At 46.3% G+C, this 27,464-nt stretch overlaps 1 protein-coding gene across 3 annotated transcripts in view; it reads left to right on the top strand.

Annotated features, from left to right (window-relative positions):
* The window catches only part of ZFHX3 (zinc finger homeobox 3), a 286,964-nt gene extending 261,474 nt beyond the window's left edge, over positions 1 to 25,490 (top strand). For 2 of the 3 annotated variants that reach the window (XM_054048757.1, XM_054048755.1), the window contains 2 exons: positions 334 to 5,766; positions 17,852 to 23,857. In XM_054048757.1, coding sequence (XP_053904732.1) covers positions 334 to 5,766; positions 17,852 to 19,401 — 6,983 coding nt within the window. In that variant the 3' untranslated portion in view covers positions 19,402 to 23,857. Of the gene's footprint in view, positions 1 to 333; positions 5,767 to 17,851; positions 23,858 to 25,294 lie in introns of those variants that run through there. The other variant, XM_054048756.1, reaches the window with a different exon arrangement.
* Positions 25,491 to 27,464: the final 1,974 nt, after the last annotated feature.

Below are 27,464 nucleotides of genomic sequence, written 5' to 3'. Positions count from 1 at the left end.
GCCACACACTCTTATGGAGCATTAGCCTTCTTACAGAAGGGGAAGGTATGTTTTATGAGAGGGCCTTGAGCTACATCATGGGCTGTTGTAATCTTGGGCAGTGGGGGGGGAGGGCTAACAAAATACTTGGTGAGAAGTAACAGCCTCAGCAGAAGTAGAGGTGAAGGAAAATGCCTCTGTGGCCAGGGGAAGGAAGTACTGGATCGGATCCAAATTAAGAAATGAATGATTTATAATTTTATTTAAATTGTAAATGAGTGACAGAGACAAGCCCTGTCTAAACTGTATCTTCCTTGCATCACTTCATTCTTTTTGTTCTGGTTCTGTTTTCAGAGACCTCTGAGGACTCCGGAAAAAGCATTCTGTCATCTGAGAGCATAGAGCACAGTGGAGAGTCCAAACCTGTTCCTGCCGATCAGAGCTCCACCAGAGAGGACTCTGGCTTTCTTTGCTGGAAGAAGGGGTGCAGCCAGGTGTTCAAAAGCTCATCGGCCCTTCAAACACATTTCAATGAAGTTCATGCTAAACGGCCCCAACTGCCAGTGTCCGATCGCCATGTCTACAAGTACCGTTGCAACCAGTGCAGCCTGGCCTTCAAAACCATCGAGAAGCTGCAGCTTCATTCTCAGTACCATGTCATCAGAGCAGCTACTATGTGTTGTCTTTGCCAACGCAGTTTCCGAACCTTCCAAGCTCTGAAGAAGCACCTGGAGACGAGTCATCTGGAGTTGAGTGAAGCAGACATTCAGCAGCTTTACAGTGGGCTTTTGGTCAATGGAGACCTCCTAGCTATGGGCGATCCTTCGCTGGCTGATGACCATACTATCATTGTGGAAGATGATAAAGAGGAAGAGAGTGACCTAGAAGATAAACAGAGTCCTACTGGCAGTGATTCTGGGTCAGTACAAGAAGACTCTGGCTTGGAACCTAAGAGGGCCCTACCTTTCAGGAAAGGTCCTAATTTCACCATGGAGAAATTTCTCGATCCATCTCGCCCATACAAGTGCACAGTCTGCAAAGAATCTTTCACACAAAAGAACATTCTTTTGGTCCATTACAATTCAGTTTCTCATCTGCATAAACTGAAAAGAGCCCTTCAGGAGTCTGCTACTGGGCAACCTGAACCTACCAGCAGTCCAGACAACAAACCTTTTAAGTGCAACACTTGCAATGTGGCCTACAGCCAGAGTTCTACGCTGGAGATCCACATGAGGTCTGTCCTACACCAGACCAAGGCTCGAGCTGCCAAGCTGGAGGCAGCTAGTGGCAGTGGCAATAGTAATGGAACTGGGAATAGCAGTAGTAGCAGTATCTCTCTGGGTTCATCCACACCAAGTCCAGTGAGTACTAGCAGCTCTAATACCTTCACAACCACCAACACCAGCAACGCTGGCACAGCTCCAGTCCCTAGTTTACTCAACCAGGGATCCAGTGAGAGTGTGGGAATTTCCCCTTCGAGTAATCCCGTTAGCGCTAACATCGTCTCTCCTTCTGAGCCTAAGGACGTCAACCGGAAGAAACTGGCAGACATGATTGCATCCAGGCAGCAGCAACAGCAACAAGCTCAAACCTTAGCACAGGCGCAAGCCCAAGTCCAGGCCCACCTACAGCAAGAGCTGCAGCAGCAAGCTGCGCTCCTGCAGTCTCAGCTGTTCAACCCTGCTCTCTTACCCCACTTCCCCATGACCACAGAGACCCTGCTCCAGCTTCAGCAACAGCAGCATCTTCTGTTTCCATTTTACATCCCCAGTGCCGAGTTCCAGCTCAATCCAGAAGTTAGCTTGCCTGTGACCAGTGGTGCTCTGACACTATCTGGTACTGGTCCAAATTTGCTGGAAGATTTAAAGGCTCAAGTTCAGCTCCCACAGCAGAGCCATACACAGATATTACAACAGCAGCAAGGTCAACTATCTTTGTCACAGTCTCACTCTGTCCATATACAACAGAGCCAGCATCAAGAGAAAAAAAACAAATCCATTATTAAGGAGAAGGAAAAAGAAACCCAGAGGGAAAGGGAAAATGCAGAGAGGGGAGATAGCAGTTCATTGTCTAAGGAGTCTCTGCCTGACAACCTAAAGCCCAAAGACAAGAAAGACTTTGCCCCAGGCAATAGTTCAGAACCCTCCCTACTTCCTCCACGTATCGCATCTGATGCAAGAGGCAATGCCACAAAAGCCTTGCTAGAAAACTTTGGCTTTGAGCTGGTTATTCAGTACAATGAGAACAAGCAGAAGGTGCAAAAGAAAAATGGGAAGACAGAGCAAGGTGAGAACTTGGAAAAGCTTGAATGTGACACATGTGGCAAGTTTTTCTCAAACATCCTCATTCTAAAGAGTCACCAAGAGCACGTTCACCAACACTACTTCCCCTTTAAGCAGCTGGAGAGGTTTGCCAAGCAGTACAGAGAGCACTATGATAAACTGTATCCACTGAGACCTCAGACTCCAGATCCGCCTCCACCTCCACCTCCGCCTCCACCTCCACTCCCTACAGCACCTCCTCAGCCAGCTTCCACTCCTGCCATTCCTACTTCTGCTCCACCTATTACTTCTCCTACAATTGCACCAGCCCAGCCGTCTGTGCCACTCACCCAGCTCTCTATGCCAATGGAGCTGCCCATCTTTTCACCACTTATGATGCAAACTATGCCACTACAAACATTACCTGCCCAGTTACCACCTCAGCTTGGTCCTGTAGACCCTCTACCTGCAGACCTAGCTCAGCTGTATCAACATCAGCTCAACCCTAGTCTTCTACAGCAACAGCAGAACAAGAGGCCACGTACTCGGATCACAGACGACCAGCTCAGAGTTCTTCGGCAGTATTTTGATATTAACAACTCTCCCAGTGAGGAACAGATCAAAGAGATGGCAGACAAGTCTGGACTACCACAGAAAGTGATAAAACACTGGTTTAGAAACACTCTGTTCAAAGAACGCCAGCGCAACAAGGATTCCCCGTACAACTTCAGCAATCCTCCAATTACCAGCCTGGAAGAACTGAAGATAGACTCACGGCCTCCCTCTCCAGAACCTCAAAAGCACGAATACTGGGGAAGCAAGAGGTCCTCCAGGACACGGTTCACTGATTACCAGCTCAGAGTCCTGCAGGACTTTTTTGATGCTAATGCTTATCCAAAGGATGATGAATTTGAACAACTTTCTAATTTGCTGAACCTCCCTACACGTGTTATAGTGGTGTGGTTCCAGAACGCCCGTCAGAAAGCTAGGAAAAACTATGAGAACCAAGGAGAAGGCAAAGATGGGGAACGGCGGGAGCTTACAAATGATAGGTACATTCGAACAAGCAACTTAAACTACCAGTGCAAAAAATGTAGTCTAGTCTTTCAGCGCATTTTTGATCTTATCAAACACCAGAAAAAGCTTTGTTATAAGGATGAGGATGAGGACGGACAGGACGATAGCCAGAATGAAGACTCTATGGATGCAATGGAGCTGTTGACGCCAACCAGTTCCTCCTGCAGCACACCAATGCCCTCTCAAGCTTACAGCACCCCCACATCTTCAGCTAATGCAACCTCTTCAGCCTTCGTGCAGCTCACAGCGGAGGCAGATGACTCCTCCATGTATAGTTCTAAAATAGAAGCTACAGATGAGAAACCAAAGCAATCTGAACCTCTGAGTACACAGCAAAACCAAACTCAAGACAAGCAAGTACAACCAAAGCAAGAGCCGCAGCAGCAGCAAGACCAAGGAGAACAGAAGACAAGTTCAACACACCAAAAGATCTCACCATTATCCTCCCCATCCTCATTACAACAACAGCCTCCACCACAGGCACAGCCACCCCAGTGTCCTTTGCCACAATCAAGCCCAAGTCCATCTCAACTCTCACATCTTTCCCTCAAGCCCCTTCATACGTCCACCCCTCAACAACTGGCAAACCTACCTCCTCAGTTAATCCCGTACCAGTGTGACCAATGCAAACTGGCATTTCCCTCCTTTGAGCATTGGCAGGAGCATCAGCAGCTTCATTTTTTGAGTGCACAAAACCAGTTTATCCATCCGCAGTTTCTGGACAGGACACTAGATATGCCTTTCATGCTTTTTGACCCCAGTAATCCACTACTTGCAAGCCAGCTGCTATCTGGAACTCTACCTCAGATTCCAGCAAGCTCAGCCACTTCACCCTCAACCCCAACATCTACAATGAACACTCTGAAGAGAAAGCTGGAGGAAAAGGCCAGTGCAAGCCCTGGGGAAAATGATAGTGGGACTGGCGGAGAAGAACCTCAGAGAGATAAGCGTCTAAGGACAACTATTACCCCAGAACAGCTGGAAATTCTGTACCAGAAGTACCTGCTCGACTCTAACCCAACACGGAAGATGTTGGATCACATTGCGCATGAGGTGGGCTTGAAGAAACGTGTTGTGCAGGTTTGGTTTCAGAACACTCGAGCACGGGAAAGGAAAGGGCAGTTTAGAGCTGTGGGACCTGCCCAAGCCCATAGACGGTGTCCTTTCTGCAGAGCTCTCTTTAAAGCAAAGACGGCTCTGGAAGCTCATATCCGATCCCGTCATTGGCATGAGGCTAAGAGAGCAGGGTACAACTTGACTTTGTCTGCTATGCTCTTGGATTGTGATGGAGGACTCCAAATGAAGGGGGACATTTTTGATGGAGCAAGCTTTTCCCACTTGCCACCAACCAGTAGTGATGGTCAGGGTATTCCTCTCTCACCAGCAAGCAAAACTATGGAGCTCTCACCTCGAACTCTGCTTAGTCCGTCGTCCATTAAAGTGGAAGGAATAGAAGACTTTGAAAGCCCCTCCATATCCTCAGTTAATCTGAGTTTTGACCAAACCAAGTTGGACAATGATGACTGCTCTTCTGTCAACACTGCAATCACAGACACTACAACAGGAGATGAAGGCAATGCAGACAACGATAGTGCAACAGGGATTGCAACTGAACTCAAATCAACATCAGGACCTAGTGAGGGCCTGACAAAGGCTGCCATGATAGCAATGTCTGAGTATGAAGATCGATTGTCTTCTGGCCTTGTCAGCCCAGCTCCCAGCTTTTATAGTAAAGAGTATGACAATGAAGGTACTGTGGACTATAGTGAAACCTCCAGCCTTGCAGACCCCTGCTCACCCAGCCCTGGTGCCAGTGGTTCAGCAGGCAAGTCTGGAGACAGTGGGGATCGGCCAGGGCAGAAACGCTTTCGCACTCAGATGACTAATCTCCAGCTAAAAGTTCTAAAGTCATGCTTTAACGACTACAGGACGCCTACCATGCTGGAGTGTGAGGTCCTAGGTAATGACATTGGACTGCCAAAGAGAGTTGTTCAGGTCTGGTTCCAGAATGCTAGGGCAAAGGAGAAGAAGTCCAAGCTAAGCATGGCCAAGCATTTTGGTATAAACCAAACAAGTTATGAGGGACCCAAAACAGAGTGCACTTTGTGTGGCATCAAGTACAGCGCTCGGCTGTCTGTACGTGACCATATCTTCTCTCAACAGCATATCTCCAAAGTTAAAGACACCATTGGAAGCCAGTTGGATAAGGAGAAGGAGTACTTTGACCCAGCTACTGTACGTCAGTTGATGGCTCAGCAGGAGTTGGACCGGATCAAAAAAGCCAATGAGGTTCTTGGTCTGGCAGCTCAACAGCAGGGCATGTTTGATAATACCCCTCTACAAGCTCTTAACCTTCCTACTGCGTACCCAGCACTACAGGGCATCCCTCCAGTCTTGCTCCCAGGCCTCAACAGCCCATCCTTGCCAGGCTTCACTCCATCCAACACAGGTGGGTTCTGGAACCATCATCTCTCTGCTCAAAGGTGACCTTTTCCCTAGTATTGCGTCTTCAGCACAAATGGATGTTTCCCTGACAATGTCTGAAATCAGGTTCATGAGCCCTCTGCTCTGTGATGTTACTTGGCAGGCGTTAAAGAGTAGTTATTTTACCTCTAGTTCCTTAATCCAAGTTCTCTAGCCAGGTAAGAGACTTACTAGCTCGCTGTGTCTCTCTCCATATCCAGTGAGCAAGGCCCTGTGTACTCTGGGGCAAGGACCCGTGCTTGCTTTGACACATTCTGTAAATTCTCCAGCACCTTCAAGTAACATGAAATTGAAGCTTTTATTGAATTAAATATGAAAAGGAATGATACAGTCAATACAATATCCCTTGTGTTGTTTCTTTTTACATTAAATTCAATTTAGTACTGCTCCCAAATTTTCAGTATATTGCAGATGTTTGTACTGACAACACAAATTGCATTGTAGAAATGGTGATGGAAAATCTGGTGGGTTTTATATGACAAAGCCTTCAGAGTGCCTTACAATAGCACCTACATGCCTGTCCATGCAGCCACTGATTCGTTTTGAGCAATAGTTGGCAGTAAAAGGGAAACGTAATTCCCTTATGGCCTACTTGCCACAGACAGAGGGTATGAATACTCCATCCTCTTCCTTCGCCAGCTGGAGCAGTCATGGAAAAAAGGCCCTGAATCAGTTTAAACTGAGGCCATTTCTCTCTTTGTCTGTTGGCATCTGGTGAATGCAGTTTGAACTAGTGTATGTGAGCATCCCCGGGACATGGTAGCTCTCTGGAGGTGTTACAGCAGGAGTGAATTTGCCAAATAACCCCCCCCACACACACACACACACACACTGTTCTTAGTTCCTGGAGGGCTGTGGTCCCCCTCCTTCATGGAACTACATACAGTCCCTGGCCCACGATGAGACATCAACTTAATACTGTAAGATTTCCCAAAGATATTGCAGGAAATTGCCATAGCTGTTACAGGACCCAAAAGGACTATGAGATTCCGCTCCAGAAGCTGCTCTCTGGTATAGTGCGTGAGTCTGGGACACCTTCTCTAACAAGGTGTTAACATGACCCTGAAATGGTCCAGCATTAAACTGTTTTAAACAAGCTCCAGGGTTTGGAATACAGAGAACTCGGGGTGCTTGTTTGCTTGGCAAACACACCATTAAAAATCTTTACCCTTTTATTAAAGATGTAGAAAAGAGGGGGGGGGGCGGAGTTGAAATGTAAAATAAGTAAGGCTTTCATTTTAACAACATCTCTTGTTCCTGTTCCCTCTAGCTGAAGAGAGTTTTTTAAAAGGAAGCTCCTCCTGTTTGAAAGTCTCATAGATGGTTTTAGAGATGGTAATAACAGTCCTTTTTGGGGAAAAGAGAACTTAGTTGAGATGCTCTTAAGAGATCTGGGGTTATTGTTGCAGTTACAGTCCAATCACATTTCATAGAAGACAAAACAAGACACACACACACACGAGGGGAGAGACAAGAACACCAAAGATTTGAAAGGTTTCAGAGTAGCAGCCGTGTTAGTCTGTATCCGCAAAAACAACAGGAGTACTTGTGGCACCTTAGAGACTAACAAATTTATTAGAGCATAAGCTTTCGTGGACTACAGCCCACTTCTTCGGATGCATCCGAAGAAGTGGGCTGTAGTCCACGAAAGCTTATGCTCTAATAAATTTGTTAGTCTCTAAGGTGCCACAAGTACTCCTGGTTTTTTTTAAAGATTTGAAAATGCAACTTGTCTTTGGTGTTGATTTACATTTGCAGTCTCATTGAGCAACACAGCCATGTAGGGTGACCAGACATCCCGATTTTATCGGGACTGTCCCGATATTTGCTTGTTTGTCCCGCATCGATTGGGACACTGGACAAACAAGCAATTTTGCCCTCAGCTCCAGCGCACAGGCGGAGCCTGGAGGGGCTCTTGCCCCCCCACACACCCCAGCCTCGTCCCTTCCCCCATTGGATCTTTCCCCAAATCCCCGCCCTGGTCCAGCCCCCAAGCCCCGCCCCCTCACTGACCCATTGGATACCTCCCCAAATCTCCGCCCTGGCCCCGCCTCTTCCCCAAGCACACTGCATTCCTCCTCCCTCCCAGGCTTCTGCTGATCAGCTGTATGGCAGCGCAAGCCTGGAGGGAGGAGGTGGCCCCCAGCACTCACCCTGCGAACTGCTCCAATCCAACTTCTCCAGGAAGGTGAGCACGGCCCGGCAGAGATCCTGCAGCGGCTCCCTCCGCCCCAGCCCCCGGTAGAAGGTGAGGCAGGCCTGGGCCTCCTGCACTGCGCCCATGGCTCACGGAGTCTTGGCCACGTCCCGATATTTCATCTTTGTCATCTGGTCACCCTACAGCCATGGCACGCAGTCTTGGCCACTCCTGAGACCTGGCAAGCCTGTACCAGTGTGAGTCCTTGAGTGGTATCGGTAAAGCCTATTTGTTCAAACTAACTGTCTTTTTTCCCCCTCCCCCACTCTTACTGATTTTTATAAACATTCTTCTGTAACGGGATGAGTTTTGTTACCTTTTCCCATCTACGTTTCTTGTTACGGGTGACTAGAACCATTTCATACATTTCCATCCACTTTCCAATAGTTAGGTTCACAACTGAGAGAGGCCTCTTAGGCCCCGATGATTACAGGAGTTCTTTGAATGGAGCTAGGTAGAGCACCTTCTACAGTGCCAGTGGTTTGAGGAAGCCTCATAGTAAGAAAAAGTGCTCTACCAAAGACCCTACTATCGAGTCTAGCTGGAGCACAGTGTGGTTTCCCTGGACTATTGGGGTTTCAGAATAGGGCCTCTTCAGAATGGCCATCTCATCTGCCTGAGCACACTCGTCAGGTTGGCATGGCCAAAGGAACAAGAGAGACCATTCTTTGAAGACGCTAGAGGAGGAGATGTGAGAGGACTTGGACCTGCCCTAAGTGTTGCACCTGACTGCTCTTCTTAGGATGTGTCAAATGGTTTCTGATTTGTCAGGCTCTCTCCAGAACTGTCTTTTGCCTGGCGCCATTTGGAGAAGTCCTCAACAGGAGCCCCAGTTCTAGACTAAGCCAGTGCCATCAGACTCCAGAGTCCACAATTCCTGCCAGATCTCAACTCAGTCCCATAGAAGTGTTGAAATCGAGAAAAGCAGGTTCTTTAACATTCTGCTGCAGGTACACCTCAGGGGAGCACCAGAAGGGATCTTGGATAGCTCCAGCGTTTTACCTAGGATTTCCTCAATATGGGTACAGTTAGAGCTTTTGGAGCCTATGATCCTCCATTTCCTGTATCGGAGAGCGATGATGAGCGATCAGAGTCTCCTTTCCCCAGGAAGTCTCTTCTTCCAGATAAGGCTAAGGCTCCTGTAGCCTGCTGTTTCTGCATCCCTTGCAGTATTTATGCCTCAGCCACTCTACCTCAGAGGAGGAAGAGGAACTGGTGGGAGAGCCTTCAGAGGCCCCCTTTTTAACCTCATCCCTGGATGAGACTGTCTTAACTACTTCCTCCTCTCCTCTGCGTGATGCCTAGGCCTTTCAGGGGCGAAATGAACAGAATGGCAGTAGCTCTGGAGTTTCCTGCAGTTGCCAAGTTCAAGAATTCACAGAATTCGTGTGGTTTCTTGGAACTCCAAGGAAGAGAGAGAAAACTTTCTAGCCTATTAATGAAGATCTGTTGAAACCAGCCAAAGAAGTCTGAAACACCCTGCCTCTGTTGACTCAGTTTCTAGGAAGTTAGATTTTATACACCTATGTGCTATATTCTATAGTTCCCTGGGGAAAGATTTGAATTATTCTGCAAAGATCCTTAGTTGTTGTTTCAGCCTCAGCTAACGAATGGTATCTACTCCTGGGGACCCAATGGCCAGTCCTGCTGTAGCTAAGCAAGCATGTGCTGGAGGACTCGACCCCAGTTCCAAGAGATTTAGACCCTTGCCCAGCTTCCTGTTCTACTCTTCTTTGGGAACTATTCGTCCCAAGCACAGAAAGCCGTTTCTTTACCTGTTGGACCCTAGAGATCATTGAATGGGGCGTTCTCCCTTCGGTTCAAAACCATGCCAAAATATAACCATCTTCCCTTTTCAGGGTACTTTCTTAGAAGAAACTATTGTGAGAAGAGGTCTTAATCCTCCTGATAACAAGAACCATAAAGGTGGTGCTAGAGCACAGTGCAGGAAAAGTTTATTATTCTGGAAAGAAATTCTGGCCTGTGTCCTATCCTGGACCTCCATGAATTAAACCAATATTTAAGGAAAATCAAATAATGAATAGCTTCTTTGAGAAGCATAACCCCTCCTCTTCGCCCTCAACTTTCAAGGTGCTACTTCCACATCTCAAGAAGGTAAAGGCACAGGACGTGTTTCAGGTTTATGATGGCCAGAAAACACTACCAGTGCAGGGCATGCACTTTCAGGCTGGCAGCGGTCCTGAGGGCATTCCTCAAATGGTTGGTTTTGACAGGTACATCTGGTGTCTGATCTCACAGGTACATCCATACCTGGAAGACTGGCTTACAAGCTCCCAGTTTTATAGCAGAGTAATTCATGTCTTGGAGGAGACTTGCTCCTTCTTTGTTTCCTCTCAGCAGGGCATAGGCTGTCTTCTGTGATGGGTGCTACCAGAGAATGTCTTAACGCGGATACCTTTCTCTGCTCTCGTTCATTAGATAATAATTGCAATCTGAGTTGAGGGGTGCACCTAGGAGCTTTGAATCTTCATTGTCACGGAGACCTGAGGAGTCCAGGCCCGTACAAATTTGCTAGAGGTTTAAGTCATCAGATTGGCTATCAGGTCCCATTTCCCATGGATCAAAGAAAATTCAGTGCAGATTCTCTCAGATACTATGGTTGTGATAGATTACCTGAACAGAGGAAGCAAACCATGAGAATGATGCATTCACAATGAAGGTCCGTTAAACACTATTTTAGCCAACAACCATGACTCTGAAGGCTGCAAATCAGCATGAGTAGTTTCTCTGGATCTCAGTGGCTCTTCTGATATATGCAGGATGAGCTCATCATGAACTAGTTTGCTGCAAGTCAGAACAGCAGTGTCTAAAATTCTGTTTGAGAGCTGACAGGGATCGCCAGTGCACAAGAGTCAGGAAGATTTGACAGGACAAAGCTAGTGTGACCTTAGTTATGCCAGATTAGATATAGCACAGCTGGTTCTGGCTCTCTAAAGATCATCCGCTCCACCTCCCTCAAGTCAAGATCCTTTATCCCATCCAAACAGCAGGGTGTTCATCTGACAGTGTGACTTCTGAATTTCTCGGGCAGGGTGTCTTCAGCTGAAGAGATTAGGGCAGCTCTGCTGGAGTCCAGAAAACCCTTTACTCGAAGTTATGCTAGAAGCCATGGCTTTGTTTCCTGCCTGGTTACCAGACTTTTTCCACTCTCTGACAGTCGCAAAGCAATTCTCAGCCATGGCGAAGGTCTGGCTCCATCACTGTTTGTGCTTATCATGGCCCTGTGAAAGGAAGCACGGTATTTACCAGTCCCCTGATGAAACCATTTTACAGGCTCTTACAAGCATATGCTGTCCCATTCAGGGGTTTTATTGGTTCTTGTACCGTGAATTTCATCTTATCCATACTCAGAGAGGGGCTCTTAATTCATGGGATCTTTCTTCCTCTGTCACTTCCTGCTGAAGGTCTTGGTATTCTCCAAATGGCAGACCCTGTTGGCCAGCCCATCTTATACTGCATTGGTCTGTCTTAAGCCTCAGCCCAAATTTCTAACCAGTGTTGTGTCATATTTTCACTTTGGGCTATATCACTATCTTTATTTCTCCCAAAGTCCCATCAGTATCCTGTGGAGATGAGGCTACATACTCTGGCCGTTAAAAGCAATCAGCTGCTACTTAGAAAGGACTACCCTGTTTAGAAGTCAAACAGATTATTGGTGGTCTTTAGAGAAAACTCCAAAGGTTGAGCTGTCTCAACTCAAAGGCTGTCTCAGCAGATAAGACTGTACATCCAGGAATGCTATGAATTAGCTGCTGCTCTTGTGTTTGAACATCTCAGGGCTCACTGAACTAGAGAACAGCAGCTTCAGTGGTATCTATCCATATTATGCCCTTATCTGAAATACACAGGGCTGCTGCATGAAGCTCAATTCACACCTTCACAAATCACCGTTGTCTCAAGACAGCATCCAGAGCAGATGCTGGCTTCAGAAGGCCATTGCTTCAGTCACTGTTGAACTCTCCAGGGATCCTTAGCCCACGTGCTCAAGCAGGCCACTACTACTCTACGCCTTTGTGCAGGCAAGAAAGGGATTACTCACCCAGGGTAACTGGCTCTCTGATGGTGTCAAGTATCGGGGGTAGCCGTGTTAGTCTGTATCTACAAAAACAACAAGGAGTGTGGTGGCACCTTAAAGACTAACAGATTTATTTGGGCATAAGCTTTCGTGCGTAAAAACCTCACTTCTTCAGATGCATCAGAAGAAGTGAGGTTCTTACCCACGAAAGCTTATGCTCCCAATACTTCTGTTAGTCTTAAAGGTGCCACAGGACCGGACCCTCTGTTGCTTTTTACAGATTCAGACTAACATGGCTATCCCTCTGATACTTAAGATTGTGGTGTAGAGGTTCAGGCTTGGGCTGGAGCCCAGGCTCCAGCACCCTTCCATCTTGCAGCTCCCAGAACTCAGGCTGCAGCCCTAGAGCAAACATCTTCCTGCAGTCTTATAGCCCCATAGCCCAAGCCCTAGTCATCTGATCCAGGCTACCTGTGGATGTGTTACTGCAGTGTAGGCGTGCCCCTAGATGGTTAACGATACTAGCATTTAAATTATTATCATTAGTTTTCAGCATCCACACCACACCAAGATAAATGGGGCACTTAGCACCTCACTGAGAGCTACTTTCCCCAGTTCTTGACTGTTTTCTGGCCCTTCTGCTGCTGCTGTGGTGTAAAGGAGCTAGAAACACTGGAGCTCTCCTGCTAGGAATGGCCTCATGGTGCCCCTCTTGCCCTGACCCAGCTCAGGCTTTGGGAAGTATAACGGAGACCTTTCACCTCCTGAGCTGTCTCTCCTAAGAGGCACAGCTTAAAGTCAGGGCTATTTTTGGCTGTCTGCAGTATTTCCTGATTCTGCATCAGTTTGTGGTCAGTTCACCTTTGAGCAGTTTGCAACTATAAGGCTGGAATTTCCCTAAATGAAGGGTTAGATTCTGCAGCACGAGTCTGCAGGAAGGGCTGGATGCTGCAGCAAATCCCACAGCTGTGGGATCTCTGAAAACATGGGCCCTGCCTATGAGAAACTGAGAGCGTTTGTTTTATTTCCCCTTAAGGGCATCAGGAGACTTTTTCTTTTCAGGAGCTTGTGTGCCAGTGGCAGTGGACAGGACTGATGCTTCAAACCCTTTCAGCAGCACTCCTTTTGCCCCAGCTATTAACAACTGTAGAGTAAAGATTCACAGCCCTAGAGACTACATTGTTACTGGCTATCCCTTCTGCAGGGAAAACTAGCCAGCTTCATGTTCCACTATTAATCCATCTCCTTTGTGAGAATACATTAGGGTGCATTTACTTCCACCCAAAATACTAGGTTCTTGCCTTAAGGGGATATCTAAATACCACATAAACTTTGAAACTACATCAAGGCTGTATGCCCAAAGCATCCCATACTGGAAAGGCAGAGGCAGCATTAGAGGTTTATGGATCCATGAATTTTTACCCAATAAGGACAAAAGAATTTAGAAACTCAGTCTGTTCAGTTCTTTGCAATAGCCATGCCTAGCTCTCCCTAATCTAGAGAGAGTTTAATGAGGTTGATCATTTCTGAAGTTCACAATGACTTTGCTTGGCACAGGCACTTTCCCTTCTACTCTTGAGCCCTTTGGCCGAAGGAACAACTGCTGCTTGTGCAGCTGTAGAAAAAGTACCTGACAGAGACATCAACTCTTAGTCCCGTGGGCATTATGACAGGCGTTCAGAAAGAGTCAAATTGCTACTGTGGATTTTCAGTTCTTTGGAAGAAATTGAAACAGCTTTCTCTGCCGCCTAGTAAATTACCTGGTTCTAGTTACCCTAGCTCATAGATTGTTTTTTGACTCACCAACCTGTCCAATCAAGGGAAGCTTCTAAGAGAAAGGGAATGTGGGGTTACTGGTTTCTTTTGAGGCCTTCTTTGCACTAGGCTTTTTTTCTGTAACATTGCCCATCAGTTTTAGTAATAAAGGTTAAAAAGCCAGCAACTGCCAGCACCACATCTACACTTTTTCTACTACCAGTGGAGCTGCACCCATGAGAAATTTTAGGGGGGAAACCTACTGTAGACAAGTTCCTTGGTGCAGCTCCCTAAGTCTTTTCTTCTTTCTGCTTCCCCAAACTAAGACTTTCCTTGGTTTCCTTTCCAGTCAGGAAAAAAATCAGGCCTAGAATGCCAAGATGCAACAACTTTGTATAGACCTTGGGAAGTGATTATAGCAAACTGCTGTGACACATCTAAGGAACCACCCATAAGTACTGTGTACCTGGGAAGGGAAATGGGGTCTCCTCTGTAGGAATAACTCCAGTTTGGGAAATATAGTTAAGTCTAGGAAAGACTTTGATAAAAGTATGCAACAGAGATAAATGAATAATTTGTAGTTAATAATTTATTCTGTGTGTTTTTGCCTTTTATTGGTTTGTAGTTTGTCTACAAACTGATGGTGATTTTTCTCTCAAATTATCTGGTGGAAAATATCTGGCAAATTTCATGTACTCTGTGGCTTGTTATTAAAGCTGTATTGTTTAGTTGTGATACGTCACAAAAGGCACGTGGTATTGTTTCTCTTCCCTCAATGGATAAGTGTAACCTTTATACTCAGATAAACATTCACAGGTAGTAAATCTTAAATTTATTTCCTGCAGGTATCCATGCTGGTCAAGATTAATCTTGTGAAAGCTGACAGACTATGGCAAAAAAGAGCTATGACACAAGCAAATTCATTAAGATTTCAAATTAATATTTGCCCCAGCTATTTGCCCCAGCTTTATTACAGGAAACCAAGTGAAAGATGTAGGAACTGCCAGTCTGGGTCAAACCAGAAGTCCTCCTTGTCCAGTACCCTGTCTCCAAGTGGCCAATATCAGCTGTTTCAAAGGAAGGTGCAAGAACCCCGCAATTGGCAGTGACAGGAGAACCTGCTCTTAGGGGAGGATCTCCTAAGTCTCATTAGTCAGAGATCAGTTTATGCAACTGTCTCTCAGTGGGGAGCCCTCCTTGTATCTGGAAGAATGGTATTTCATAATTGATACGGGACATGAATTGGAAGGAAGTTAGAGTTAGCTCTGGAATTAGAGGAGATAACTTTCAGATAGGCTGACATGGGATGATCTGGTTGGCCGCACCAAAATAGGAAATGGAAAATGCCTTCATGCTTTGAGGTAACTGGGCACAGCTTTTGGTTGGAACAGAGGCAGAGGATAAGAGTAGTCAGTACTGAGCAGAGCAGATCCATTCATGAGAATGCTCCAGTTATATCCCTCTAGAAAGAGTTACCTTACAGTTCTTGTATGCCGTTGGTGATGTCTGACTAATCACATGCTCTTTCGGCTGTTGTGACCCTGGGAACATATGCAGTACCATCACCAGAAAGTAGAGTTGCCGATATTGGTTGGACTTATTCCTGGAGGTTTCATCACATGACATATTATTTCATTAAAGATTAATCTTTAATTCCTGGAAACTCAAGGACAGTTGTGGAGGGTTGGCAACACTACCATAAAGGAGTCACTTGTGCTTAGTCCATAGCAGCTCATGTATGGCTATTTATATTTAAAAATCCCTTCTGTGGGGTTAAGTACTTCTATCCTTACAAACTAGCATTTCTAAATTGAGGTCTGCACCTAGTCAGATGAGGCTGTGTGACTGATAGTTCTATCGCAGAAAGGCCAGCAAAGAGAGGACCAGGGATCTGAGTTGTCTACAACCCTATTATTAGCATATGTCTACCCAGCAGCTAGACATCCATGGCTGGCCCATGCCAGTTGACTCGGGCTCGTGGGGCTTGAGCTGCGGGGCTGTTCTATTGCTGATAAGATGTTCCGGGCTTGGGTGGGAGCCTGGACTCTAGGACCCTGTGAGGTGGGAAGGTCATAGAGCTTGGGCTCCAGCCAAGCCCGGAACATCTACACAGCAATGGAACAGCCCCATAGCCCAAGCCCCAGAAGTCTAAGTAAACTGGCATGGGCCAGCCGCAGGTTTTTCTTTGCTGTGTAGACAGACCCCTAGTGTTTGTTTTCAGTGGTGCCCACGGTGTACTAGGCACCGTACGGACACAGAAGAGGGCATAGTCCCTGCCCCAAAGAGTTTAGGCTGAGATTTTGCAAGCTGCTTACTGGGAATGGGCCATCGAAAGGCCAGGTGCCTTTGAAGATCTCGGCCTCTGAAAAGAGCTGCTGGGGAAGGGAAAGGTCATTGTGGTGATTGGCCACAGCCTAGCATTACGTGTGATAAAGCTTGGCTTTTAGAAACAGAGACTCTCCCAGTTTGCCACTGAACACTGGCTCCTTCTCAGGGTGGGAGCAGAGAATGTTTGCTGCTTTTGCCTTCCTGAAGTTTAGAGTTTTTCCAGCCCTTACAATTTGCAGTGCACAATATTCCTCACTCAGCTAGCTGATCTGGGATTGGATTGTCTGACTGCCTAAGGAAGATGTTGGCTAGTGAAAGAGTTGTGGATTGTTGTCTCTTGCCCTTCTCTTTACTTGCCCCTTTTGTTATTGACGATGGTTTCCCAGCTGTTTCCCCCCATCACCAGCTTTTTCACTTGCTTTTCCAGTCCTGTGGCTGGACACAACAAACATCATATCACTTTATAAACAAAACAGATTAGTTACAATGCAAGTGCTTATTCTTTTCTGCTGTTCTCCCTGGCCTCGCCAATATTCCCCTGGCTGCTCTCTCTCCGACCCCTTGGACGCCCTCCAGCAGTTCCTAAATAATGGATTGTGGCAGACATTCATCTGTCCTGGCCAAATAAGGGACATTCCAAGCATCTCTAGTATGAAGGGGATTCTGTACTTCATATCCATGTAACATTTCCTAGGAAAGCAGACACTCATCAGCATTCTGCAACCATTAAGAGAGGGATTTTGCCAAACTAAGAAAAGAGGGTGGGGGAGGGAGAGTCTTCAGGTGGTTGGACACTTGTGTTAGGGGAAGATCTGCTTTCCTCAAGGAGGACAGTGGGAGTCAGTGAACTGGCAAAGAAAACAAGAAAAGGAGGGCTCCTCTTTTGCACCTGTTCTAACCGGTTCTTTTGCTTTTCCCCTCCCCTCTTGCTCTGCACCACTCCTTTCCTTCCCTGTTTGCCCCTCCTCCATTCTCTTCTTTCCTGCTATTTGTCATTTAAAAATATTTTTAGGCTAAAACTTATTTTCATTAGTGGAAAAATGATTGCAGCACCTTCGCATCCCATCCCCCCTGAATCAGTGCTGCTGTTCGCCTGTGGCATTCTGCCAAGTCAGCACTGCCCCCACTGCCTCCGTGCCTGACAGGACTCTGCTTGTAGCCAGAACAGGTCAGGACAGTCGGGCCCCTTGCTGTGGGAGTGGGATGGGAAGCTGATCTCTGGTGCCAGGCATTAGGCAGCTAAATCTGGTGAGTCAAACAGCCCTGTCGCCAAAACTAGGTAGGGAAACTGAACGGATTAACTCATTACTCCTAGGTGTTTATCTGGCCTGTATAGTTTGAGCTCCTGACAGTCTTTACTATCTGTATGAACAGCTCCTCTAGGAGGCAGGGCAGTGCTATTATCCCCATTGTGCAGAGAGGGAACTGAGGCACAGAGACAGGCCAAGTGACCTTGCCCAAGGTCCCAAAGGGAGTCTGGCTGAGCAGGGAACTGAACCCGGGTCTCTGGCGTCCCAGGCTAGCGCCCTGACCTCACATTTCTAAAGCACGTTGTAGGTTACAAGTGTCACTTACAGAGCTGCTCCCCTGCAGCCTGGCTCATGGCCGAGCAGCTGGTGTCAGGTGACGCTGCCGGGATGCAGCCTGGGCCGGGCCTGCTCAGCCAGAACGCCTGGTAGGGCTCGTCGACCTGCATGGTGCTGAGTGATTTTATTGTTGCTTCCCCCCCTTTAGCTTTAACTTCTCCAAAACCCAACCTGATGGGTCTGCCCAGCACAAGCGTCCCTTCACCTGGCCTTCCCACGTCTGGATTACCAAATAAACAGCCCTCCGCCTCGCTGAGCTCCCCAACGCCAGCCCAGCCGAGCGCGGCCCTGGCCCCGCAGCAGCAGCAGCAGCGCAAGGAGAAGGACAGTGAGAAGATGAAAGAGAAGGAGAAGGCGCCTAAAGGGAAAGGGGATTCCCTGCCGGGGCCCAGGAAGGAGAAAGGAGAGGCGCCCGCGGTGACCCTTTCCGCCCCCCTACCCACCATGGAGTATGCGGTGGAGCCTGCCCAGCTCCAGGCACTGCAGGCTGCCTTGAATTCAGACCCAACAGCCTTGCTTACAAGCCAGTTCCTTCCCTACTTTGTCCCCGGCTTTTCACCCTATTACGCCCCTCAGATTCCCGGGGCCTTGCAGAGCGGGTACCTGCAGCCCATGTACGGCATGGAAGGCCTGTTCCCTTACAGCCCTGCTCTGTCCCAGGCTCTGCTAGGCCTGTCCCCCAGCTCCTTGCTGCAGCAGTACCAGCAATATCAGCAGAGTCTGCAGGAGGCGTTGCAGCAGCAGCAGCAGCAGCAGCAGAGGCAAGTGCAGCAGCAGCAGCAGAAAGTGCAGCAGCAGCAACAGCCCAAAGGAAGCCAAACCCCAGTCCCCCTGGGGGCTGCTACCCCAGACAAAGACCCTGCCAAAGAATCCCCCAAACAAGAAGAGCAGAAAAACGCACCCCGTGAGGTGTCCCCCCTCCTGCCCAAACCCCAAGAAGAGCCCGAAGCAGAAAGCAAAAGTGCGGACTCCCTGTGTGACCCCTTCATTGTTCCAAAGGTGCAGTACAAGCTGGTGTGCCGCAAGTGCCAGGCGGGCTTCAGCGACCAGGAGGCGGCCAGCAACCACCTGAAGTCCCTCTGCTTCTCCGGCCAGTCTGTGGTGAATCTGCAAGAGATGGTGCTTCATGTGCCCACTGGCAGCAGCGGCAAAGGCAGCAGCTCGTACCAGTGCGTGGCGTGCGAGAGCACAGTGTGTGGGGACGAAGCCCTGAGTCAGCATCTCGAGTCAGCCCCTCACAAACACCGAACAATCACAAGAGCAGCAAGAAACGCCAAAGAGCACCCCAGTCTATTACCTCACTCTGCCTGCCTCCCCGATCCTAGCACCGCATCTACCTCGCAGTCTGCCGCTCACTCAAACGACAGCCCCCAGCCCCCTCTGTCCTCCTCTTCCTCTTCAGCTTCCCCCCACGCCTCCAGAAAGTCTTGGCCTCAAGTGGTCTCCCGGGCTCCACTTGGGAAGCCGCCTCCTCCTTCTTTCCCTCCTCTCTCCTCATCTTCAACGGTTACCTCAAGTTCATGCAGCACCTCAGGGGTTCAGCCCTCGATGCCAACAGACGACTATTCGGAGGAGTCTGACACGGATCTTAGCCAAAAGTCAGATGGACCGGCTAGCCCGGGGGAGGGGCCTAAAGACCCCAGCTGCCCGAAGGACAGTGGTCTAACTAGTGTAGGAATGGACACCTTCAGATTGTAAGCTTTGAAGATGAACAATACAAAAATGAATTTAAATAAAAAAATTAATAACAAACCAATTTCAAAAATAGACTAACTGCAATTCCAAAGCTTCTAACCAAAAAAAGAAAAAGAAAAAAAGAAAAAGTGTGGGTTGTTTTCCCATATAACAATGCCGGTGGGTTTTACATTTTTTTCTTTTAATTAAAAAAAAAAAAAAAACCTCTTACATTTGTCCTTTTGAAGGTCCTGTTGGTCTGGGAGACAAAAGTCCATACTGCCTCCTTAATGTCTTTGGAGCTTAAACCCCTTGTATATTGCCCTTTTCCAATAACGCCCCCACATTGATAGCACAGCAGAGGCCGGCATGCACTGTATGGGAAAGCAGCCCACCGTGCTACAGTTTAAATTTCTTGCTATCTTAGCATTCAGATACCAATGGCTTGCTAAAAGAAAAAAGAAATGTAATGTCTTTTTATTCTCAGGTCAATCGCTCACACTTTGTTCTGTTTTCAGAATCATTGTTTATATATATATATATATGTGTGTGTGTGTGTGTGTGTATATATATATATATATATATATATATATATAAATGTTTTTGTTTGTTTTTTGGGGGTTTTGTTTTGTTTTTTGTTCCAGAAAATAATTTTGTTTTGTTGGGTTTTGGGGAGGGTTGTTTTGGGCTGGGCGGGGGCGGGAGTTGTTTTTTGTTTTTTAATTTAAAATGGGCAGAAAGTATTCAAGAGAAACAATGTGAACTGCTTTAGCTTTCTGGGGATTTTAAGGGTAGCTTTTCTGATGAAGCCAATTTCAAGGGGAAAAGTTAAGCACTCCCACTTTTCAGAAAAAAAAAAAAACACAAAGAGTGTTGAGGACTTGGAGCTTAAAAATAAGTTTTAAAACAACTGACTTTCTGTATTTATGATAGATATGACCATTTTTGGTGTTGAGTAGATTGTTGCATTGGAAATGAACTGAAGCAGTATGGTAGATTTAAAAGAAAAAACCCTTTTGTGTACATTTAGCTTTTGTATGGTCCAGCTGACGGCTTCTCATTTGATGTTGTCTTGTTCATTCCTAGCCAGATAGATTGCAATCCATTGACTCACCTAAGCTTTTCTCCCCTTTGTACCTTTATTCCCCTTTCACCCATCCTGTAATCTTCCACTTATGGTCGCTGCCTTCATTTCTTAGAGGGTGGTTGCATAATTATTTTATAAAAACTAAAGAAAGAAGTTCAAAGGGTTTGGGGGGTCAGTAGGATCCCTTGCAGAATATTTTTTGTTTGGGGTTTGAAACTTTTTAAGACATATACATACAATTTACCTATGTCTGTTACCCTTGTGCACTTATCTCTTATTTTTCATTTTCCTTTTTTCTCTTCCTTTCCTCATTTGTAAATGCTTCAAAGATTCTGTTCCTAAACTATAAGCATTTGTTTGTTTGTGTAATTAGGCTGCACTCTGTTCCTTCTTTTAAAATAACTTTTGTTACATTTTTTCTCAAAAAAAAAAAAATTCATGCTTTAAATAAAATCCAAAGACACACCCTTTCACCACTGGTGCAGAATGAGCAAAAAGGTTTCTTTTTACTTGAGAATTTGTTTCTGATTTAAACAAACAAAACTAAGTTTAAATAAAGAAAAGAATAAAAAAGTACCCAGGTTGTTATCTGTGCTTCTTCTGCAAGCAGAGAGGCAACTCTTTATGAAAATTCAACATACCAAAACACAAGTTTTTACTTCAAAGTTGTGTTAGGCAGTCTGAGTGGTGAGCGACCCAGAGGTGCAGCCCGCAAAGAATCAGATAGTAATGTACAGAGAGCAAAACAAAAATATCCCGTATGTGAGGCACTTGTGTTTATGTTAATCTCTTTATTCCTGTTTGTGGAAAACAAACAAATACACACACACACACACACACACTCTTATGGTCTGGACTTTGAAAGAAAAACTTTGTGCTGCTAAAATGTAGATTTTGGAGACAGATACTTGCTGTTTCACTTCCCTAGCCAAACATCAACAGAAACAATCTCCCTTCCTCCCCACCCCTTGAAAGTGTGAAATCATTCGCCCTGCCATCCTCCTTATATTTCAAAAGGGAACTTCGAAGACTGTGAATGCAGATTCCATTGTTCACCTTCTGGCTTCTTTCCCCATGTTGAAGCCACTCATCAACTTTTCAAGAGACTGGAGCATTCCGAGATATGAAACACGGATTTCATTTTTTAGCCGGGACTCTTATTTTTATGAATTTTTGGTTTTAGTTTAATGAAAGACTAGATCTTGAAATGTTGTACATATTTCTAACTAGGCTGATGCACAGTGCAAATTCCTTTTTTAATTGTTTTTTAAGTAGACAATACTAAAGAGAGTACCATCTAATATTCATACGAGTATCCAGTTGTAGCATAAGGTGTCAAAAACGAAAACAAGTACACAAAGCGTTTGCTGTTTTAACAAACTGTTTTCTTTTAACAAAAGTTCTTGTATTTCTCCCTGTGTTTGAGATGAACATTTTTTAAATTCTAAAGTTGTACAGTTTTTTGTTTTCCATTATTTTATCTTGTTTGTAATTCTATGAAATATATATATATATATTTTTTTTTTGCCATTTAACTGTTGTATGTTACTCTGTCTGTATCATATAGAAATATTTTGTTTTGTTTTTGGTTCTCTGTGTGATACAAGTTAGCAATTTAACACTACCTTTATCTGTCAAATTCTGCTAGGTATCTTTTGAAATCTTTTCTTTTGGTTTTTATTATGTCGTTTGGTCATAGTGCAATTTCTCTCTCCTTCTTCTCCCTCTTCCTTCCCACTCACTAAAAGGTATTTTAAACTCATTTCCTTATATTTTTTTCTAAATATTTCTAGATACTCTTTCAGTCTGAGATTGCCTCATCCTTTTGAAGTGCCATGCAGCAGCGGCTGCAGGGCCTGCTCGCTCTCTCCAGCCCAGGCTGAGCTCCTGTGCTCTCAGAAGTGAAATTGATGGGCATCAGAAGGGTTAGGTTGCCAAAGTCTGACTCCTGCTGCAGAATTTCCACAGAGGTTGAAGGTGTTCTGTGGACTCCTCAGTTGTAAAACTGCTTCAATCGCAGATTAAATGAGTGATGGTTTCAACCAAGTCCTTGGAGGATAATTTTCCCCATCAGATCACTATTCTCCCCCCACCTCCATGTCTTTTAACACACTGGTACAGTTAGCAGTCGCTGCTCAGGAGAGGCCCAGAACTAGAATACCAGGTGTGGTGCCAGTCAGGGTTGAGATGCATACGGGCTGTGTTGGGGAAACTTGTATGGTGCCTGTCTGCTCACACCAAGCCAATCTGTAGCCAGCACTGTTAGTCTCTCACTCTCATGAGCACTAAAATTTATGCCAGTAATTCAATATCTGTCTATACTTCTGCCCTTCAGACTGGCCTTCACTTGAGAATTTGCACCTCTCTGCTCCTTGAGAGGCTGTGGGAAGGGGACCATTTTCAAAGCCTTTTTAAACATTTCCCCATAATGTACATTTTTCTATTTCAAATAGAAAAACCCACAAAGTGGCCTGGTGCTGGACACCAAGCCCAAAGGGAGCTCTGAGACCCGAGTAGCTGGTACTACTCAGTTCGCTTAGAACAGCACCAACTAGAACCTTAGAGCTGGGGTCTCCTCCCTTCTGCTTTTCCTAGAAAAGGGGGGAGATGGAAAACCCCCACAAGGAAAAGATTTTAAACACAGCACAGAGCCGGTTACTGTTTATTTTTAAATTAAAAGCTTTTTAAAGAGGCGAAGATGGCCAAATTTCACACACAAAGGCGCCCTTTCACTACAAGTGCAGAATGAGCAAAAAGGTTTCTACACCGTAAGGCATGTGTTTAGAGAGCCAACCTGCGCCCATGCAGCAGGCAAGGCAGGAAGATGCAGACAACAGAGAGGCATTAACACAAGCCAGCATCCTTGATGTTTGTGAAAAGATATTTTGCGTTTTTTAAAATAAATTAACTAAATTAAAACATTTGAAATAGAAGCAGAAATTTGGTTGGTTGGTTTGTTGGCTGAGATACTGCCCACTGTGAAACACAAAGCTTTGACTATTTTTTCGTTTATTTTGGGGGGGCAAGTTTGAGTAGGACAAAGCGTAAATGAGGTGAAGAGGTATATGAACAGCCTTTGCAATGTACAAATAATAGAGCAAGTGAAACCAAAAATGATGTTCTTGGTGTTTTTCTATAATGTAGTCTTGTTAGCTTTTTTGTTACTGTAACAATGCTGATCTCGAACTGTACCAAAATACATGGAGACTAACAGAAACAGAAACCACATGGAACTTTCAAAACTTTAAAAAAATTTGTCACAAAAACTTTGTTGTCATAGTTAAGTTGATTGTAGATGGTAATTGAATATACTCCTTTGAAAATATTTCATCAAGTATGTTTCCTGCTCATTGTGATACATTAAAAAAAATGAGCAAAAGCTCTTGTCTCCGATGTCCCCAGGTGTGTGAAGGTTTTGTGTGTGTGCATGCAAGTGTGCTCGCTGGTAGGACTGTGTGTGCGCACACTTGTGCATTCATCTGTGTGCATGAAATTAGATGTTCATGGAGATACTTGTAGGCACATGCCCCTTGTGCACTCACAAGTGTGTGTGTGCGCGCGCACACATGCATAGTCATTTGCCCTCACAAGCATGTGGGTGTTGTGTGCCCATGGGCACTGTTTGCATTAGTATGAGAGTGCATGGGCTGGTGCTTTGAATCAGTTTTTCTCAGCATGGAGTCCAAATGTTTAATTGGAAGTAATGAGCCAAGTAGCACCATTCATATTACAGCTTTGGGATGTGTTGTGTATGAAAAGGGCATTGTACAAGTTGAATTTTACCAAATGACTGTGTAAGAAATGTGGGCACATTACTGTAATTAACGGATAGAAAGATAAAGCTTGATGCCTTATGAGATAAGGTCAACTTCACATCTGTAAATTAGAAATGAGCCAGTCAGCATGTGTTTTCTTCTGCTGATTATACCAGAAGCAAAGGAAGGTAAGAACGGTAAGTAGTTGATTCACTGTGCTTTCCTTTGATAACAGAACCCCTCGCTCTCTCTAGAGCAGAGGCTGAAATGGGAGCAAAACTTGGTAAACTGCTGAGTGCCCCTTGCAGTGGGAAAGCCTTGAAATTAATTAATAAGGACCACATGCAAAAGAGAGCCCAAGGGTCTCCCATTCATCTCTAATTTATAACTACAGGAATAAATAATTTTTAAAAAGCCATTGTAAGTAAGATCTGAAGGCTGTTTAGCATGATTGTGTCCTTGGACGGTCTGCAGACTTCTCTGTAGTAGGGTATCCTACCCTTCTGTGGCAGGTGGGAGCTTCTCGCTCCTGAGTATCACAGTCAGTGAGGGGAGGCAGGAATCGACAAGAGTCTCAGCTTGAGAGGAGACATGTTTTCTTTCATTAATAAGGTTAGAACGTTGGCTAGCCAGAAAGCTCAGGGAAGGGGGGCACTTTTGGTTTGGGGTGTTTTATTTTAATTCCTGATCTAGGCTCCTCAAATATGTGGGATGATTTTTTTCAAAAGTGCTGAGCACCCAGCAGGTGCCAGTGACCCAGTGTGTCTGGAATTGGCTCTCACTTATTTTTGAAAATCTCGTCCTTATTGCTGAATGGATGTACAAAGCCATCCAGGAAGTGGCACCTGTCTAGAATCTTGCAAGCTACAGATTGTACTGCTTTGCATCCACAAAAGTAAGAATGACTGGGCTTGAATGCATACTACAGCCAATCACTCATATTTAGTTTACAACACTTGAAAAAAAAAGGGGCATGGCTGCTTTTTATGATGCTGTTAGTTTTCTGGCTCTTGAAGGTTTGTGTTACAACTCAACATTATTTACATGTTTTTTCTAACTTAATTTCCCCTTTAAGGAACATTTGAAAAAAGCAAGATATTTTCTGGGATACAAAGAAGTGCTCATACGTCTGCCAAGACAGCACACCTTTCCAGTAACTGTGGAGGTAGGAATGCTTCAGGGGGAAAAAAGCTTACCACGCCATGCACCTGCTCGACAGAAGTCAATTCAGTTAACTGAGGGCATGCATACTTGTTAGTTGTAAATTTGTAAAAACCATAATTAAAGCTATTTTTTTCCATGGGAAAAGTGACATTTTTCATGTTCCAAAGTGGCAAATGTCCCAGGGCAACAGTAAATTTCAGAAATGCATTTTAATGGTTAACACCAGACAAAGCTTTAGATGCCTTTCAGTACAAGTCTGAAGACAGAAACTAAATCCCTACTTATGTTTTAGTATGCTGTAGTTTTGTTCTGAAAAGGGGCAAGAAGCAAAGGGATGCAGAATTGAGTTAGCCGGTGCATTGGGAGGCACATCACCCGACGGGAATGCTACCAACAAGCTGAAAATTGCTGTGTTTTAGTTTGCATTGTTTATGTGCCCAATACCTGTTCTCCATGGAGCAGACTGCAGCAAAACCCAGCTTTGTCCTCTTCTGAATATGGCACAAAGCTGCTAGGGGACAGTGACGTGTCATTTTCCTTTTTCCCTTCAACTGGACTAGCACCGGGTGTACACACCAGCATGAGGCACATGCAATCTATTGCTTTGATAGTGCAGTGAGCAAAATATGGCAGAACTTTCCCAGTTTGAGTGGAGTCTACTGTGCTGTTTTACTCTCCATATACAGAAAACTCGCTTAACCTCTGCCAGGCTTATTTCCAGAAGTATCCTCTGGGGCAAGTGGGGTTGTGAGAGCCCGCTCTGCCCTGAGGGGTGGCTGAACCATTCAGAAATGGGGGAATGGACAAAACCAAAGGGCTTATGAGAACAGTGGGACACACCCCTCCAGAAATCAGGACTTCTCACTGATGTTCAGGGCAGGGAGTGGAGTGAAGAAGGCCATAGTGTAGACAGGGCTCAGGTGCTTTAACCGCTGCGGTGTCACCAGCTCTCACCATTTCCTCGCCAGTCAGGGCTGAAGCCTGTCTGGGGGAGCCCCTGTGACAGCCAGCCCCACTGCCTGAGCTAGAGCAGCCAATCGGGGCTGCTGCAGGGGGCAGGTGGGGCTCTCCCCTCCCCCACTCCACAGGAGCAGGCCTCATTCTCTCAGGAGGAGCTGGGGGAACAGGGCGAGCCCACCAGCTCAAAGTGGCTCCTCTCCCCCTGCCCTGCCTGTGAGCAATGGGCTGGTTCCTCCCCTCCCACCCCTGCTCCCCACAACACCCAGCCTGGGAAGGGGGCAAAGGAGGGTGGCGAGCCCATAGAGCTGCAGAACAGGTGCTGGTAGTGCAGGCAGAAAGAATTGCTGGGTGGGGGACAGACAGATGCGGGGTGAGAGCGCCTGTAGCGAGGGCCAACATCACTGCTGGTGCCCCAGAGGTAGGGCTGTGGTGCAGACCGGGATCAGCAGCCTTTACGCCGCCACTGAGTGTGAGCACAGGGGCAGTTTCGCTAGCCTCAAAGGTTCAGAATCATGAGCGAGGCCCCAAGACCCCTGAGATCGGCACAATAGAATCTTACAAACCATCTCGTTTTTCTGCCACCCTTACGGGTTGTGGGGCCGGGCTCACGATTTCTGCACCCAGCAAAGCTGCCGCTGTGCTGGATACAGGGGAGGGTTAGACCACCTGGCAGTGAAGGCTCCTGTCCCTGGTGCACCACAGCCCTGCTCTGTTGCAGCAGCAGTGGAGCAGCGTCCCCGGTGAATTATGGAGCAAAAGTTTATCAGCAGTACAGCCACAGACACGATCCTGAAAACTAAACCAATGAGAGCAGCAGTGCGGGGAGGGAAAAGAACCATTGGAGACCCATCCCTCAGTAATAGGTTGCCAACTCTGTAATATTTAAAAACTGGACACTCCCGCAGGAGTGCTGGAGCCTCCCCTGTCCTCTTTCCCCTAGACCCCACCTCCTGTTCCCCTTTCCCCTCCCCCCATCACTTACTGCTTTTCCCCTCTCTCCACCCCTCTGCCTGGATCAAAGGAGGAGCTCGCCTGGGGAGCCAGGGCTGGGAGCTGCAGCCGTCCGACGCAGGTAGGAGGCAGCCCCGGCTGATCAGGGGCTGGCGCAGGTGATGACCCAG

The sequence above is a fragment of the Malaclemys terrapin genome, chromosome 14 (assembly GCF_027887155.1).
Source record: "Malaclemys terrapin pileata isolate rMalTer1 chromosome 14, rMalTer1.hap1, whole genome shotgun sequence".
Taxonomy (NCBI): Eukaryota; Metazoa; Chordata; order Testudines; family Emydidae; genus Malaclemys; species Malaclemys terrapin.
The sequence above is the reverse complement of the archived record's forward strand: the minus strand, read 5'-3'. Positions and strand labels throughout refer to the sequence as shown.